This window comes from Mastacembelus armatus, chromosome 12 (assembly GCF_900324485.2).
Source record: "Mastacembelus armatus chromosome 12, fMasArm1.2, whole genome shotgun sequence".
NCBI classification, from domain to species: domain Eukaryota; kingdom Metazoa; phylum Chordata; class Actinopteri; order Synbranchiformes; family Mastacembelidae; genus Mastacembelus; species Mastacembelus armatus.
The window spans coordinates 10,006,694-10,025,038 of record NC_046644.1 but is presented as its reverse complement, the minus strand read 5'-3'; the positions used below and the strand labels follow the sequence as shown (position 1 = coordinate 10,025,038).

General features: G+C 38.7%; 1 protein-coding gene across 1 annotated transcript in view; it reads right to left on the bottom strand.

Moving 5' to 3' along the window:
- Positions 1–1,590: 1,590 nt before the first annotated feature.
- Positions 1,591–18,345, bottom strand: part of LOC113124721 (transmembrane protein 132D) — a 123,119-nt gene continuing 106,364 nt past the window's right edge. Inside the window, exons 6-10 of the mRNA XM_026297792.1 lie at positions 16,901–17,044; positions 11,325–11,533; positions 8,163–8,469; positions 3,205–3,396; positions 1,591–2,673 (exon numbers count right to left, since the gene is read on the bottom strand). Of these exons, the coding sequence (XP_026153577.1) occupies positions 1,591–2,673; positions 3,205–3,396; positions 8,163–8,469; positions 11,325–11,533; positions 16,901–17,044 (1,935 nt within the window). The remainder of the gene's footprint in view (positions 2,674–3,204; positions 3,397–8,162; positions 8,470–11,324; positions 11,534–16,900; positions 17,045–18,345) is intronic.

The window sequence follows — 18,345 nt, the reverse complement described above, 5'->3', positions numbered from 1 at the left end:
CTTTGAACTTGGTGTTTTTGATTTCTGTGTCATTCTAATCGCACAAAAAAATGATTATAAATTATTACCATCATGTATCATTATGGCTTTTAAAATCAAATCCTGAAAAATATACCCTCTTCTCTTCTGTAGATACAAATCTAACATTCAGACATTAATTGAAGTAAATTCATGGGTATCAGAATATATGCGAGGCTAAGACTGGTGGGATGATAGGTGCTAGATAACCTATCTATCCTGCTTCATCTGGTAGCTGCAGTGGCTGTTGTCAACAACAACAGGCACTTCATTTTGATATTTGATGATGCCACTGTCTGTGTATTCTCATAAACCAGTAAGATGAGCAAAACAAGACAGACTGAAGGAAGAAAACAGCAGCCAGGATCAATAAATCACACAGGAGAATGATCGAGAAGAGTCTGCTTCAGTTTTAATTAGGCCAGGACCCAATTTTAAAACACATACATAAAAAAGGGGCTTGACTAATACTGACATATGACAAAAGGAGCAAAGAGTTCAGATGTGGGCTTTTATTTCACAGTTTGTCATTTGTTCACTGACTGTCATGACTCCTTTACTGAGATTCAAAATGTCGTACAGTGGGCCATACAACCCGTAAACTGGACTGATATTTATGGATCATTATAAATGAAGGGATTGGGTCCTATTATTTGTGATTGTCTATTGAGTGTTCTTCTGTTGAGTGTAACTTGTTCTAATTATAGCAACATCAGGCTGTTTGGATAAGTAGTATAAAAAAATTCTATCTGAAGTATGCAACTGAATCGGAAGGGGTTATATAAACAATAAATTTAAAATAACAAGGGAAAATGTAAAAGCTAACAAAACTTTTAAAACCAATATCAGCACACTGACACCAACCCAAAACTCAGCTCCGCAATGCAATAATGCTAAACTGAATGTCTCCAAACTAGTTTTCTATACACTTTGACTTTAGGTACCAGATCAGACACACATGCCTCCTCTTTAATAACAACATGCATGGATCTGGTTTATGGAGACATAACACAACTAAAAATAAAACTCAAAACATAACCAAACAGCACTTTTACAAATGTTACTGTACATATCATACCGCCAAGTCAAACTTTGCATTTATATACAATACAAAATTGCTTTTAAAACATCTCTCGTACAATCCGTAATTGCTGACGTGATACAGGGCATACGTCAAAAGTAAAAAAGCAACAAAGCCCAAAAAGTACAACAAATACAACATTAAAACATGATGTTAATTAAAAGAAAATGAAATAAACTACATGGTGCATAGAAAAGGAAACTGATCGCCAAAGACAAAGAACATTTAAGTATCAAGATCACATTCCCCCTGTTATCACTATATTGTAGCAAATAATTTCTTCTTGTAGTTTGTTGCTTGATCCGTTGTTGTGAGCATTGTCATGGAAACAACAGTGGCTGAATGTACTATTCTGTTTTGATGAGGTACATTTTAGCAGTCCCATTCTGTTTCTGCACTTCCTATTGGCTTTCTGCCCCCCATCCATTATTCCCACCTTTTTCTGAAGGCATTCAGGTGAGTTTCTCTTTAGTTCAAACACCCAGTACCTCTTATGCAATGTTCTTAATTGCATTCTCATTCAACTTTTCCATGTAGTTCCTAAGATCCTTTGAGTCCCCAAGCTCAATGTCCGGACATACCCATTTTATCTCACTGGTCTGCACCAGTGCTAATGGTGAAAGCACAGGACATCCATTACTGGACTTGACATTGGAAAAGGTTGTAAACTTCACCCTCTTTCTCTTGGTGGTGGGTGAGTTAAGCGATTCATTTCTGTGATCCTTCCCACTTGAGCTGCATCCTCCTACAACAGTATTACCACGCTGGATGCCTCCATTTAGTAGCTGACTACCTTCCTCAAGTGTACCACCAATCTCCTCATGCTGCTGCTGCTGCAGGCATAACCCCTCCTCTTGGCCCAGCCAAACCCAGTCGTGTGCATGAGGCATTGCCTCTGGGGCTTCCATGGACAGCTGCTTGCTGCGGTACTTATATGCGTACGAAATGCAGTTAATAAGAAAAACCAGGATGGCCAGACAGAAGACTCCCAGCAAAGCATACATGCCAATTTCCAGGTCTGTCAGGCCTCGTCTGGATGGAAGCAAGTCGTCGTCAGTGCTACGGCCGCGAGGCAGCTCACCCTGGTCTGGATATTCAGAGAATTCGCTTGGGACCCTTGCTGCACTATCTGTTGATAAACGGCCCCCATTTGGCCTCATTGGGATATTGCCCCTGATGGTAGTTGCTCCACGGTTGATTATCCCAGTTTCCATGTCAGAGATAGATCCACCATAATATGGAGGCTCAGGACGTGTTCGTCGGTCTCCTGGTTGTCTGTATTGCTCCTCCGGCTGACCCAACCTTACTTGTATATTTGCCATTCCAGTGGCTAAAACAATACGTCGTTGGCCCTTCTGGCATACCTCTGACTGGCGCATTTCAACTCGTACAAGCATACCCTGACCTTCACCCTTGGCAACAATAATGGGCCACTTCCATGCTGCACTGTGCTGCACGACCACCACCTGTTCATTCAAAGAGGTGGCTACCAGGGTAAAGTGGGCAGGGTTATAGTTATCCAGAGGAGACATCGATCCATCACTGAACTGGAGCCAAGCACTGATGAGAGACTCCTAAGAAAATACACAGAGAAACAGAAATTGGTATGACAGCATTAAATCTAATGTGCAGACAACCCTAAAAACTCCAAAAACAGCAATAAAACACCTTTTCCACTGAACCATACTACCATACTGCTTACAGGAACTTGCATTAAGGCAAAAGTGAACCTTAAATACAGTACAAACGCTGGATAGAGCAGATATGAAACTATTTAACTATATAACCAAATTTTCTTTTTCTCCAAGGGATGACACTGTAGCTATCATCCATGTCGAATTGCAATTATAGGAATAACAGAGCTGTTCAGTAGTTGAATGTGCAAATCAAAGAGAAAGCTTCACTAGGTGAAGAGTGAATTACTGGTAAAAGATAAATTACAAAGCACATCACAGACTCCATAACCCTGATCCAACCTTGAACGTATAAGCCAAATACAATGCACACTGCTAAAACAATGAACACTAGACTTACTCGTCTTATAGAGTGTTCGGGGTTGATTAATAATACCACGTAATTAAAATAGTTGTGCTTGTCAGTTATACCTGTTTAATCGATTCAATGACTTCTTGTGTGGTTGCGGTGGCAACGATGGCCCTGTTGCTCCCTGGGCTGAGCTGCAGGGACAGAGTGAGTCCAGATACCAACTGCACCCCCAGCTCTGTCACACTGACTTTATCATCCAGCACCCTGATGCTTCTTTCAGCCAGGACAGATGATGTGAGGGGTGACAGTACCTGCAACACATACAAACACTTGCTACTCATGCTAATCCATCAAGATTCAAGATGATGCTGTTACTATGAATGAAGCGGAAGAGGCAGTTTACTAGCAGTGATGTTGACAGTGATGTTGTTTTAGATCATACAATATCCATTAATGGAGTCCTGCAACCCCAGAGTCTACACTCTAATTGAGGTTTTGTCAAAAATGCCCTTGCAGCTCCTTTCTGTATTTATAAGACAACCAAACACTAGTGTCAAAACACTATTTTAAACAATATCACTTAGACACAGATACACACACATCCTTCATCCACACCTTTCATGTCATATCCCTTTTATAGCTAAATGCTGTAGAACACTGCCTTATGTCAAATTTCAGCCTATACATGTGCTCCACAGGGCACAGGCACAAAGTACATTCCCCTCCAGTACAATACATTAGTATATTTCTGATCTGGTGCCTAATGCACTAAAAAAAAAACTTGAGAAAAAGTCATGGTTTAGGTCAAAATGAGTACATAGTTGTGGTTTAAAAATCATCTGGTTTGGGAAGGTAAAAAGGTTAGCTGAACGCCACTTGATCAAGGTTGCCAGAAAAGTTATTCTTTTCTGGCAACCTTGATCAAGACACGACAAAAATAAACTAATGGTAATTATCAGTTGGAAACCAGGAATGAATGTCTTCTACGGCAAGGAGCAATGGTTTGTTGACTTGACGTTCTCCGACATTTGCTCCATGTACTTGTTTTGGTAGGGGGTCGACTTTTAATGGACAACAAAAATTGCACTTCTTTATTCTAAATTCTATTTAGTAATGGATACCATATGCCAAACATACAATCGTTATCCTATGAAGACATTCTCCACCTCCATCAGTAGCCAGAGGTGTAAGCATGTAAATTGTTGTGATATTGTTATGAGATGAGAATTCCTACCATCCGGTCCAATTAGGGCTCCAGTCTCTTCTCCCAACCGCCTCCACATGGCCACATTTACCAGACATAATGAACTGTCAGCACCGATCACTGCCTCATTTGTACAGGCTCTTGTCCTGTTTTCTTCCGTTTGGTTTACCTCTTTTTATTGTCCCTTTTGCTCCCCACACAGCAAAACTAATATCTTTGAATATTAAACACAGCAAGAATCAGTGTGGTGTTAACAAATGGGAAATGTGGATTAACCCTATCTCTGAGATGTGCACACACACAGCTTTTGTACAGATAAAAGAAAAGAAAAATGATTTTCTCAAACCTTTTTTTTTTTTTTTTTCCCCCAAAGTTCTTGGTCCGATTTACAGAAATGTCATCTCTCCCCTGCACCCCACTAGAAATTGCTGGACCTGTGTTTGGTCTGCATACATAGTCATGCGATTTTGTCACTAAATTTCCAGACATGTCTAGTCCCTTCCTTAAACCAGTTCCAGAGTTTCATTCAACCCCCAGAGAGCAGATAAAGACCCCTTCCAGGCATCCCGCCTTCCTATTCACTGCTGTCAGTCTTATCCCTTATGATATGTGTCTAAATCTCAGAGGACTCTCAATACCTGAATCCACAAAATCCCATTTACACCTGGTCATCAGGTACGACCAACAAAATTTTATGCAATCCAGTGTTGTCCAGACCATATCTCTCCGACACCCCTTACTGGCTCTTTTGCAAAGGTTAATAGCAAAATGCGTTTTGCATGCAAGTACTCTATCTATAATGTCAGAAAGACAGTGCTTAAAAGGATTCATTTCTTTCTCCTGACACACCATTGAATTTGCAGCCCAGTATATTAATGACAAAATTACCAATTCTATGGCCACTATGGGATCTCCTAATACCTCAGTGGCCTTTTGAAATCCTTTGCTTCTGTTTAAAATCCAGATCATTCTTACCACCTTCATTCTAATTCTTAACATTTTGATCCAAATAAAGCTCCCATTCTGGTATGTTTTTAAATCCTTTATAAATGTGGATATAATGTATATTAGTACTGATGATTTAGAGTGATTGAGGCGAAAACATGTCTCTTTATTTTTTTTAACAAAAAAAGCTCTCAAGTTCTTCTAATCCTTTTCACCATGTCCGTATCTGCTTAGTGTGTCTCTCCTGCATTTGACTTTCTGACAGCGTAGCTCATGAAAGCAGTGCTGTTCAGCACTGACTCATGTCAGATATTAGAGCCTCCCAAACAGCACATGAACACATAATAGGTGAGCAGTAGACTGTTGAAATCAGTCGACACTTTCACCTGTATTAGCACTTAAAAATAAATTGCAGTCTCTGAATACTCTACAAGAAAAAAAAAGGTTTCAGAAGTTTATCACTATTATTATTATTATTATTATTACTGGTGACCTGTCCTGAATTTTTTTTTTTTCTGGTGTATCCTTGCCTTTCCCCCAAAGAGAGCTGGAATACGCTCTAGTTAGACCCTAAATGGGAATAAGCGGGTGTAGATAATGTATGGATTTTTATTATTATTATTATCATCATTATCTTGTGGTTGCAATGTATAGAAGGAAGCAATTATGGGAACTCTTCTTCACATAAAACCACATGTATGAAAGATATAGGGAAATAAAAGTCACACTGAAATAGCTTTTGTTGTTTTCAGGAAAATTGGACAAGCCACTCGATCATATAAACCCTGTGGTTCGAGTGAATTCATACTTTGCTTTGCATTTCCTGTATTTATGTGATTTATCTGGATTAAGACCAAAAGATCAAAAGCTTTGTGCTAAATCAAGAGCATGTTTTCATTCAGAGTGATTTAACCTTTCCACGGACCACTTGAGTAGCAGACCAAAGACTAGATGGAAAACACAACACAGACTTGAGTGCACATTATTGATTAATCGTGACTGCATTCACTGGTACAATTAACCTTTCTGTCCAATTATGTAATTTACATTTCAAGAGAGAGGGGCTTACTTTATATTGTAGGTAAAAGCAATTATTTTAATTTACTGAGATACTAGATCAAGCTTTACCAAAGATATATCTCGAATTACCTTTTTATTAGAGAGACACTCAGTGTTGGACCAAAAACAAAATTAAATTCAACAAATGTCAGTCTCTTTAACACAATTGTCAATACGGAGCAAGTCAATTTTATATTTAAGGAAATAAAAATGGTTCTGGCAAATTTACCATTTACATGTACTGTATTTGCATTTAGTTTATTGGGGAATAGTACTCTATAACAACCCAAGCAGTTACTATACCACCACAAATGTCTATGTATGAAACCAACAAGGGAAATCAGCACTGCTAATGGCCGACACTTTCTGCAAAAATCCATAGGCTTCATGGCCACAGCCACTCACAGTCTGCCATCATATCTCTCAAAATGCAAAATCAACCAATTCACTATTGTATTAAGAGAATTCATAATAGTCAGGGCCAGATCTATTTCTGATGGCCAAGCTGAAGCATTTCAGGGTTTCACAAGTGTTGATGCCACTGGTGTATCTGTTTAAGCTGCTGTTCAGCATGAGATCTGGAGAACCTACTGAGCAGTTACCCTTCAGATGTAAATCGGATGACAACTTTGGAGTAGAATGAATGATCTCAAATTGCTACATACATCTAAAAATTCTTTCTTTTTCTTTTTTGCATTTCATCAATTTCAAAGTTAACACAAGATGATCTAACATATCTCTCCAGCTGCTTTTCCTGTCATTTAAACCGTGCTCTGATCCACAGTAAAACAGCAGTCTTCCATTGATAAATACAAAAGCCCAGTTTGTCAACATTGCGTTGACCTGCATTGTGCCATCTTGTAAATAGCAGATTGATGCTGATTTACAATGTGAGGTGTGTGCAAGGACCTGGTTGTGGTAAGGTATTAGATTAGATTTGGCTGTGACTATGTGTTTGAGAGAAAAGAGTGAGAGAGTGCAAAAGTGCAAGCTGTTATTAGACATGTCTTGAAAGCTTGGTTTTCTGTCATGATAAGCTTTAAGTGTCTGTGCCATGTGATCAACTGAAGTGTTTATATAACTCCTTCCCTTTCCACTGCCAAACCTATGCTGCCTTATTACATATTCTCTACCTCTGCTTTTGTATTTTTCAAGTTTTACTGTCAAAAACATGCAGATTACTTACTTAAACCTGCGTTAATATATATATTTTTTTTCTGGTCAAGAAAATCCCACATAATAATCCAATAATCACTCTCCATTTTAACATGTATCTCTCTTAACCTAAAAAAAGCGCATGAATGGCCTACTGTGTTGTAAAGATCAAACAAATGTACACCCTGTTAAAATGTGTATATTTTGTTACTTTATTTCTGTTGGACTCTTCTCTCCAATTCTATCGTGGCTTCATATCACTGCATCACCCTCATTGTGTTGTCCAGTGCTATACGTCTGCTGTTGTGCTCATTGAAAAGCTGCTTCTTTTGTTGGAAAAACAGCTGAGCCAATCAGAGCTTTGGGATTTAGAAAATCAATGTCATCTTCCTGTTTCAGAGTGAGAGTCGAAGAATTGCCACAAAAATGGAAAATGAATGCGATCTAATGGAGGCTGTTACAGATATACTTATAGAAAGAAGTAAGAACCTTTCAGTCAGCATAGTTCTTTAACAGGGCTAATATTTATTTAGTAGCAATGTGTCAACTGAAAATCATGTTGACAGGGCAAATGTGGCAGCCACTATTGATTAGCTGGGGCAAAAATAACCCCCAGGTTGAAACATGAATATGATGTGTGACCGAGTAACGAAGTGAAAATTAAATGCAGTTTCATTATCAGGTTACCACAATATACACACACACACATACAACCTGTAGTTTGGTGTTTCCAGCGCTCAGTCCTATAAGGACCTGGCCCTCCAGCAGCTGGGCGATCTTCGGGTCCTCCACCCTCAGAAAATTCTTGACTAGTTGTGTCACTTCCACCTGCCAGTCACTACCCAACAGGAAGTTCTGCTGGCCCAGCCGGTCCTCCCCTGTGGCTCCTTTTTCGTCTTCAGTGTCTGCCACAAAGTGTGTGAGTACGCGCAGGGTAGTGCTCTGATACTGGGCCACACAGCTGTTCTCTGTCCTCTCCCCTGCTACATCATCATCACCCTTGTCAGTAACTCGCTCATACCTAAAGAGGTAGGATAAGAGGGGGCAGATGAAAAATGGGAATAAAGCATGGATCAATTACTGGTAACAATGAGTGTCGGTAGAATAAATATACTTCATGTTTCGGAGGTAAAAAGCACTGAAAGCTCTTTTTGTTTAGTGAAGTCCCCTGGAGAAAAAGTTACTTTTGAAGGTTAACATCAGTCTAATTCCACTTTTTGCTATCACCATTCTGTGTAATTCACTTTTTTCTTATCACCTTTAATGCACACAAAGTCTAAACCCACCAATGTATTTATTGCATTCAAAGCCTGCACCGTGTGTTGTGCTGCAGGTTTGCCTGACCTCCCAAAAGTCATAGGCTCCTAGTGTTTTCAAAAATCCATTATAAAAACAGCTTGAAGAGACAAACTGCTGCCTTGCCTGACTTCTCATTTTCTTTAAAAGGGCAGCTGATATTTTGCTGTATGTCTGCCATTTATTTGGCCCACGGCAAACACTTTGCAGATATAGCCATCTCAGAAGATATGCTTTGTAACAAATGAATGTTTGCAAACCCAGCGGTTGAATTTTGTGAAGTATTTGTTCTATTCTTTAAGTTAAGTTTAAATAGTCCTTTATCACATCAACTCACACACATTAGAGAATGGAAGGTAGCAAAGGAAAAAACAAACCTTTAATGTGAAAAACTGGAGAAATCATCCAAGCAGTGATGCAAAAAGCCTGTGCAGTTACTTTAAAAATTAATAGGCACACACATTTGATAAGTGTTACTCTACCTTATGACATAAAAAAAAAAAAAAATCTAAATTTATGAAACGGAAAATTAGAGTGTGTATAAATTAAATTCAGTGATTCTGTTCTGCTCTGCTTTATTGCATTTTGTAAGCAGTTCATCTCACCTCCTGATTAACTGGAGTTCACCATATCTCCCAAAGGTCCTGGGTTCCAATTCTTTTCCAAAAATACATTAAAACTCACCGTAGACCCAAACTGTGCCCTTGGCTACAATAAGGCACCAATAAAAACGACAACATGTACGTTTAGTCTTCAGGCTGAGCTGTGGGAGCTGTAGTGACAGGTGAAATGTGGGCTAGAGACACAAATCTGTTTCAGAGAACCGTGCTGATGATTAAAAGAAACATTGCTAGGCTGTCGAATACAATCACTCTTATCCATCAACTCATCATCATGGGTTTATTTGTTGTGCTGTACATTATCTCTCTCTCTCAGTGCAAGTCGGGCTCTCTGTGTTCCTTACATCTGTTTTTAACTCGACTCCTCTGATCTATTGTTCAACTCTCTCACTCACCATTATTTTCTTTGCTCTGCTTGCATCTCTCTCTCTCTCTTGCATCTCTCTCTCTCTCTCTCTCTCTCTCTACACATCTCAGGTGGCCGGAAGGAGTGACAGTGACAGTTTCCATTAGGTTTAATGAGGTGTGCCGGTCAGGCAGGAAAAATAGGCTGACAGGTTAACATGCTGTGGCCCAATGGTTTGGCTTAGTTTCTAACCTCCCTTCACCACCCTCTCCCCTCCTCTTCCCTTATTCTACATCAGTGTAGGGACAGCAAACTAAACCAAGGTGACATTTGTGGCTGGAAACAGAAACATGGGGTCAGGTCATATTTGTATGCAGTGAGCGATAGGTCAGCCAATGTGTCAGAGTGTAATAAGGTGGCTTATGCATTTATGTTAATGCGAATGAGCATACAGAAAAACACATTGATAAATTTATGCTGAGTCAACTCTTCCTATTTAGCTTTCTAATCACTTCTCCTATTTTCTTTCTCCTATGTGAACTTCACATATCATACATTCTTCATGTTGTGACATACTGTTGTGACTGATGTGATCAGGCATGCGCAACAGGGGATATTTGTGTTAGAGTGCCACCCTTTGGGGTGACGGTGAGTGGGAAATCACACTGCAATGACTTTGAAACAGAGTGTACCTTTTCTATAAAAAAAAAAAAAATAGTGGCAACACCTTCAGTCCTCTATTTACCGTTTAGCACCATATAAACAGGTGATGATTGCTGATGATTCCTAATGTGCAATAATGTATACCAATTGTAAGCAATAAGTGTATATTAACATATCCTGTAAACACTCATAATTCCTTCCGTGTCCATCCCCAAGTGGAGATTGGTGTATAAACAGATAATGAATGACAATATAGTAAAAGAGTAGAAATAATACAAAGTGAGTCTGCATAAGAAATTTTATAAATATCAACTCATATTGTACATTAACACAGAACATCTCCTTATGGATGCATACAACTTATATTCTAAACAGTTTATTAGAGGTTAAAGTGCTACCAAAGATTTTTTTTACAGATGCTCCAAAGATAGAACTCATTATCTGATTAAATTTAAAACCCTTGATAATGGTCCTAATTTAGCATAGAAGAGGAAATACTAACTTCTGACCTTGAATTACAGGCTTGTGTCATAGTAGACCCAAATGACCCATTGTTTCACTAATCATCTAGTTTATAGGGTGTTTTCTATTTTCATCTGCCTTATTCATACTTGAAAAATTGCTAATCTAACTGTTTTGATTAGAGCAACTGTGTACAGATTATGCTCTGCCTGAAGAATGTATTTCTTATTCATTAACAGCACCTTTGGGAGGTCAGTCAAATCATTTATTATTCAACATACCACCTCTGCAGCTGCATTTGTATTAATTTTTGCCTCATATGTGTTTTGAAAATTAGTTGTAGTGAGCTACTAACCACTAATTCTACAGGCTTTGTCTTAGTTACCTTAAAGCTGCTGATACAACACTTAATGTTTTTGCAATTACAAAATAATATGTACATTTGACAGTAATGCCTAATTGAGCAGTAGAGAAGCAATCAGACCTTACCTTCTGTTGCCTGTAGTAACAGGGACCCTCCAACCTTTAATCTGACTGAGCTCCGGGTCAGCCACGTCTATGAGTAAGGGCAGGCGGGGCATCCATACACTCATCTCTAGCTGGGCACTCAAAAAACTGTAGGTGAAGTTGAGCATGACTTTACTCTTTCCTCTTGTCTCCTTTCCATTGACATAGACATAGTCACATCGCTCAGACACCTGAAAAAGAAGTTGGAAAATATGTGAGGTGATCGGAAGAGAGAGTCAAAAGACGAAGAGCAAATAAACAACGTCAGACTAAACTCAGACTAAACTCAGACTAAACTATGATAAAGCATTCATCTTCCTAATAAGAGTTTATATATAAAAGTGATGGGTGGCACGGTTGAATGGTGGTTAGCAATGTAGTCTCACAGCAAGAAAGTTTCGTGTTCAATGCAGGGGCCTTTCTGTGTGTATGTTCTTACCATGCCTGTGTGGGTTTTCTCCCATAGTCATGCAGTTTGGGGTTTAGTTATTTGGTGACTCTAAAATTCCTGTAGGAGTGTTTGTCTGTCTCTGAGCATTAGCCCTATGTCTTGACTATACCCTGCTCTCACCCAATGTCAGCTCCAGTCTATCACGGTATGGGTAAGTGGTATAGAGAATGAATGGATATAAAGTAACGTGTCTAAAATGTTTCATGGCTCTAGCTGGGAAATCTGGAGATGATCATCTGTTTCTTTGTCCATTTGAAGTCAGCAGTCTCTTTTGTAATGCTGACGGGTGGAAAGATTTGGCATTGCATCACTGAAAACTCAGGTGTTAGGTCTGCTCAGTTTCTTCTGTGTACACGCGTAGATGCATCTTTAATGTGTGCGCAAGTGGGGAAATATGTGACTTTGGTCCAACTTAACAGATGGAGCTCAGTGAAGACACAAACCTGCTTCATCCAACTAGATAACAAAACACTCGCTCAAGCCGAATCATGATTGGCTCAATAAAACACAACCACAATCAGTCACAGAGGTTTCTCAGATGCATCGCCAGCATAGAGAAATGATATAGGATGAACATCAGAAAAGTCTCATTATCTTCAAAGCACCAGAATCTCCTAATCAAACATTTTCCCCCTCTCCTCATACAAGTCCAAGGAGCAAAACTGTTTAACAATCTGTCATTGAAATTTGTTTGTAATCACTCGCAATTCAAATCATTTTAATCTCAAATACCATCATAAGTTTGATTGGCACAACCAGTAATTTCAGCATGTCCTCAGTACTGAATTGCTTCTTTATAACAAACCAGTCACAAGAAGATTGTCATCTGTCTCCACTTCTTTGCATATAACTTGGCAGCTTTACTCTCAAATGATGGCAGACCAGCCCCAATCTCTGAAGTACAAAGCTTTATCTGTCAGTTCTCGTCTCCTCCTCCTCCCATTTGTTTTCTTTTTCTCTTCCTCTCCCTCTCTTCCACTCTCACCCTTTGTCTACTACAGTATTGTTATACCTTTTGCATGTTGCCGCAGTCCCGTAATAGGAGCATGTTAGGCTGAAATCAAAAGTGGGAGAAGGTTTGAGGCTTTGACAGGATTTTAGTTCAAAGTATCAGTTTTACAAATCAAATTATCAAATCAAAATCAAGTTCAGTTGTGATTTAAAGCATGACTCAAATTATTTTCCTGCTTCTCAAAATTTCAGAATTTTCTGCTTTTTTTTCTTCTGGTTTTTGGCGTTGCAAATGAAATTGGTAGACAGAACACAACATTTGAAGATGTCAGATACTGTCTGACACTTTTTAAGCTGAGGGAATAATTGATTAACAATCATTGACCATAATGATGAATAATGAATAGTGAATGCAGTTGCTAGGTCTCCATGCAACTTCTCTTTAGAGAAAACTAACATTGGAGAGGAGAGAAATATTACAACACTCAGTGTTACTTCTGGTGCTCATAATAGCCAATACAAGAACATAGTCATCCTTCAAATGCGTGAAGCAGCCTAATGAGTGAAATCTATTTGTATATCTCAACTGGGTTGACTTCAGGGAAATCCAAACTGTGACTTCACTTATTTAATTCATTTGTGTGCTTACAGTATAAAAACACACAGTGGCTACAGGAGCACTGCACTATGCTGTATGTTGATGTACATGTAAACTGGTGACTATTTTATTTAAGAAAGATTGTTTCTGGATCTGAAGAATTACAGGTGTCTGCTCTCACTGTTGCTGAACATGGCAAGATGAGTAGGTGACAGTGGATTATGTGATTTATGTAAATGAGTGTAATTGTGAGGTGAGTGCACTGTGAAGAATAGATGTCACAGAAACACACACACACACATACAGTACATGATATGCAGTAATGTGCAGGTTTTCAAAAGGCGACCATCCAGAGAGTGAGCTGAGAGAATCCACTTCACTCCTCATTGAGTCTCTTAAGCCTCACCTCTATTTTTGATCCTTCTGTGTTCATTCTTTCACTCTTTTCTTCCCTCTTTCACCCCAATCCTGAAATCAATTCATTTCAGTCCATCACTTCCTTTCCAACTCTAGCTTTTTCTGACTGTTTCCTGAATCAAGCTAGAGGCGGGTTCCAATAGACGATTTTGTGTTGGATCCAGTTCCAAATTTGTGAAAGACATGGATTTGTTAAGCTCAGTGGTTAAAAACAATCTCTTATCAAATCTTTCATTCATGTTCTCTCTTAGTGAGTTTGGCCTCCTTGTCTCTAACATTGGCATTGGTAAAGAAAAAACTGAGTGATACAATCATGTAATAGCTCAGTAATGCTGTTGTTAACACACATTACAAACCGAATTAAATCTAATATTTGAGAGAGGCAACAAGTTTATTTGTTTAAATATTTATCTTCCATTACCCAGTTGAAGTAGAAACTTGACATTTTTGATAAGTTGAGAAGACCTCATTCTGCCAACAGTGTTGCACCATGTCGTGTGACTTATTGGACTCTGTGACCTCTGGCATCTAATAACCAATTTGCCTTCAGGTAGCCTCATTTAGTACATAGTCCATGCAAAACATCAGTGACATATTTATTCACCGAATCACTAGAATCAATGCTATCTTCACTGTTATTATTTTTTTTTTTTTTACTGTAGCTTGCACAGCTTCTGTAGCTGCAGCACAGTCCCACAGTGAGGAGCGGTGAATGTCAGCAAAGTGCTAAAATATGCACAGAAAGCCCTCCAACCTTTCAACACAGCACAACATCCATGATTTAGATTTGATAGATTTCTGTCACTCAGTGTGTGATAGTCTTCCACGCAAAGCTGTTGCAATAATGCGCATACACCCACTGCAGGCACAGACAAAAAGAAAGCGATAATGTGAACATGCCTCTATTATTGTGAGGCTCACAGGATTATTGGATATACTGCAGGAACCAACATGATCACGATGAATGGAGAGAATATCCAGTGACACTCGTTTTAAAACACTGCTTGTTTTGATTTTGTTTCTTAAGCTTCATTTTACTGTTTGTCTCAATTCATATTAAAATCAATCTGCCTTTTAGAAATAAACACCTGCGGGAGGATAAATTGTTGTCCCTTACTTTCAAGAAATAAATATAATGTTCCCCTGATGTTTTATTCTTTTTCACTGTTTGTTTTATTAGAACATTTTCAACCAATACCTGTTTTGTCTGGTCACAAAACCTAAATATGCCTTGGCAACCAATCAAAGTCTGGAAGGGTCCTCTGGGTGGGTTATGCCTTCACATACTGATATCAGTTAGAGTCCTGATATTAACCAAAATAAGCATTCTGCCAGGTGGGCTGGGACTGGTTTTAGGGATCGTTAGTGTTTATTTGATGATGACACATTGGCAACCTCAGTACCTGATTGGTCAACATTATCCTATCCCAAAAATGATGAGCGAAAGGGAACAACAACAAAAGATTGATTAAACCAGAAAAAATGTATCGTTTCAACATGTCCCATATTCAACCCCTAAATAAATGCATGTTCTTATTCAGTCAGTGTAAACATAGATACCATGTAAACAGACAAAGTGGGTATAAAATGCAAAGTCCATATGACAATATACCATACTGGTGTACACTACAAACGTTTTATTGTTATTATTTATTATTATTAATCCAAGAAATAATGGTCAGATGAATCGATTGATTAAAATCATTGTTAGTTGCAGCACCCGTAAATGGAGATCCACCCTATTATTTTGAGTTTCCTTTGAAAATAGGGTGGAGAGAGGACGGGTACCACTTACTGTTCCCAAACCAGATGGGGGCGTAGGGGAGTACGCTGATGAGGTCAGCGTCACAATGTGTGGTAGTAAACACAGTAAGACACAGTAGATAATTAAACCCTTAGAGATGTCTGCTTCTTCTCCTCTCTCCGATATGTATGTACAGTACACAGAAAGACATGAAACCAGCTCCTCAGTATAACGGTTTTCTTTCTCTCACTTTCTACTCAGAACAAAGAGTTCAGCTTTTTGTATAATGTGATGAGGACATGTTGAAGGACAGATATTAAATTTAAAGTTGCCCCAGTAAAAAGCTCAATCTCTGCCTACCACCTTTACTCACTGGTTTATACTATTCTGCATTTTTTAGATTTACAACCAATCCTCTATCATGTTTCTCACAGCATTTCACAAGCTGTGTAGAAAGCCAATGAAAATCAATTTAGAGAACTTTGAAATGTGCCTGAGATAGAAAATCCATGGTGAAATTGTCACCTTTCTAGGGTGTCAGTCCCTTGTGGTAATCAAGTTAAAAGCAGAGCTGCTGAGAAAACACTTCCTCCTAGTGCATACTGTCAAACAACAACAACTAACCAAATTCATACTGTGAATTTATAATTATATTCTATGTTATCTTAACATTAGCCTGTGAAAAATTAAGCCGTGCTGCTGTCTATCCTTATATCAGATAAAGAGGTCAGCTTAAGAGATTATTAAAAACAGGCGGTTTATGTTTTGGTCTCAAATATTTCACAGATACTGCTACAACCTCTTTCTGGGATCACAGCTCATGTTTTCAGCCATCCACTCAATTAGTTTAGCCTCCATCTTCAAGTTTCCCAGGCATTTTCTGTCTTAATTGCTTTGCCAAATCAGTTGTAACTGTAGCTCATGGCATTATGGCCTTTTCTCTGTCAATATATGCTTCATGTCATGTAGCCCTGGTACATGACATGACTTTCAGTCAAGGGAAAAATGTAATGTTCATCAAGAAACAAGTCATGTATCTTTATTTATATATATGCTGTATCTAAAAAAAGAAATTGAGATATGATTGTTAATTGCTGCTCTTTTTTTCTTCTTCTTCTTTTAGAATTTCTGAGTTATCAATCTGTAACCTGCCACATTCACCTGGCATACCATTTAGCGAAAAAAATAAAAAAGCCTTTTTTTTGCTAGAGGAACACCAGAACCTGTTTCTTAGATTAATATGCAGAACCCACTTCTACACCACAAAGTATTTTTTTGTTCATTCAGCTCATCCACCCACGTACCATTAGAAAGCTGATCATGAAGCAGAAGGCAACAAAGATGAATTGCGAAAGGTAATATAAAAAGCAGCTGCTCAAGGCACAAGCCCCACTAACCTTGATAACCTGTTCATCTGTTGACTTGCACTCCACTGACTCTGTTACATCAGAGACCGCTCCGTCTGTTCCAACAGTGACCACCTTGACTGGCACGGCAACCGTACGCCCAGAGAGGACAGCTGTGTTGAGGATCTCTGTGTCCTGCAAGGGGAAACACAGACCAGATCAGTATTAATGTGACAACAAAGTGACCATTGGGTCTAAAAACTAGATCCATTCTGATCCAGTGTGAACAATACTTTTGATTTGACATTACTGTAATTCATACTCCCATAAACAGCGGTTGCATTAGTTAGTAACAGCCGATTGCCATCAGCTGTTTCATTCCCACGTCACCATCAGTTGCTCATTCATCAGCTGCTTGGCTACTAGGTTAGTAATATTCATTCATATTCATAAAGATGTCCATCAGCTTTCACAACACTGCTCAAACGTTATGTTGACAGCATTTGCTGGTGCAGCTCGCTTCACCAGCCACCTCCTCCTTATTGCATAGATTTGTCATAATGGTCATGTATGTTTTTAGGGAGAGATTAAGAGTCCCTGCAGAATCCCTGTTTGCTGTTCACATTCTTGAGAGCTCACTTAAAGTGCAGCTCATTTTCACCAATTTTAACTGTATAACCCTTTGGTCAAGTGTCTGACGTAAGGAGAGATTGAGTATGTATGATGATATGTGTATATATATATATATGTGTGTGTAAATGGATAAAATATTTGCTTATGTACTTATAATAGCACTTTAGAAACATAAGAAATTTGCATAAGCAAAGAAACAAACAAAAAATTTAACACAACAGGGGTAAAATACAGTTTTATTGCAAATGACCTGAGTGAAACTCCAAGTGCACTCTATCAGAAAATAATACAAAACATAAAACAAACAAGAAATTAGGAGGGGAAAGACCAAGGTATTGCTCGTATACACACAAGCAATCAGACGTTTTTCACAGTACGACTGACTCAGCTGAGGGGGAGGCTGTTTCATTGTTGTTGGAATAAACCGGTTAGCTATGGTGTGATTTGGTTTTACACTGGACCACAAGACATTTAAGTGTTGTCAGCACATTTGAGAAATCTTGGTCCACTATATGGCATTATATACAATACTGTATGTTTATGCTGTTCTCTGATGCAACATTGTTAAAAATACAATGCTTTCCTCTTTTTTTTTTTTTTTTTTTTTGTTTCTTCGTTGGTCTTATGCTTTGCACCTTCCTGTCTGTGGAGACAATAGGCCTACTGTCTTTTGCAGTGACTGCAATTGGGCTTTCACACTACATGTCCCTTTGAGACACGTTCAAGTAGTCTAATGAGCAGTAGTATTTCCTGCCACAGAGATTACATAAAGCACACCAGTGTTTGTGTCACTGTGAATTCAAAATGCTAGGAGACAGGGCTACAAATAACACTTTGAATTTTCATTAGCAAAATATTTTTCT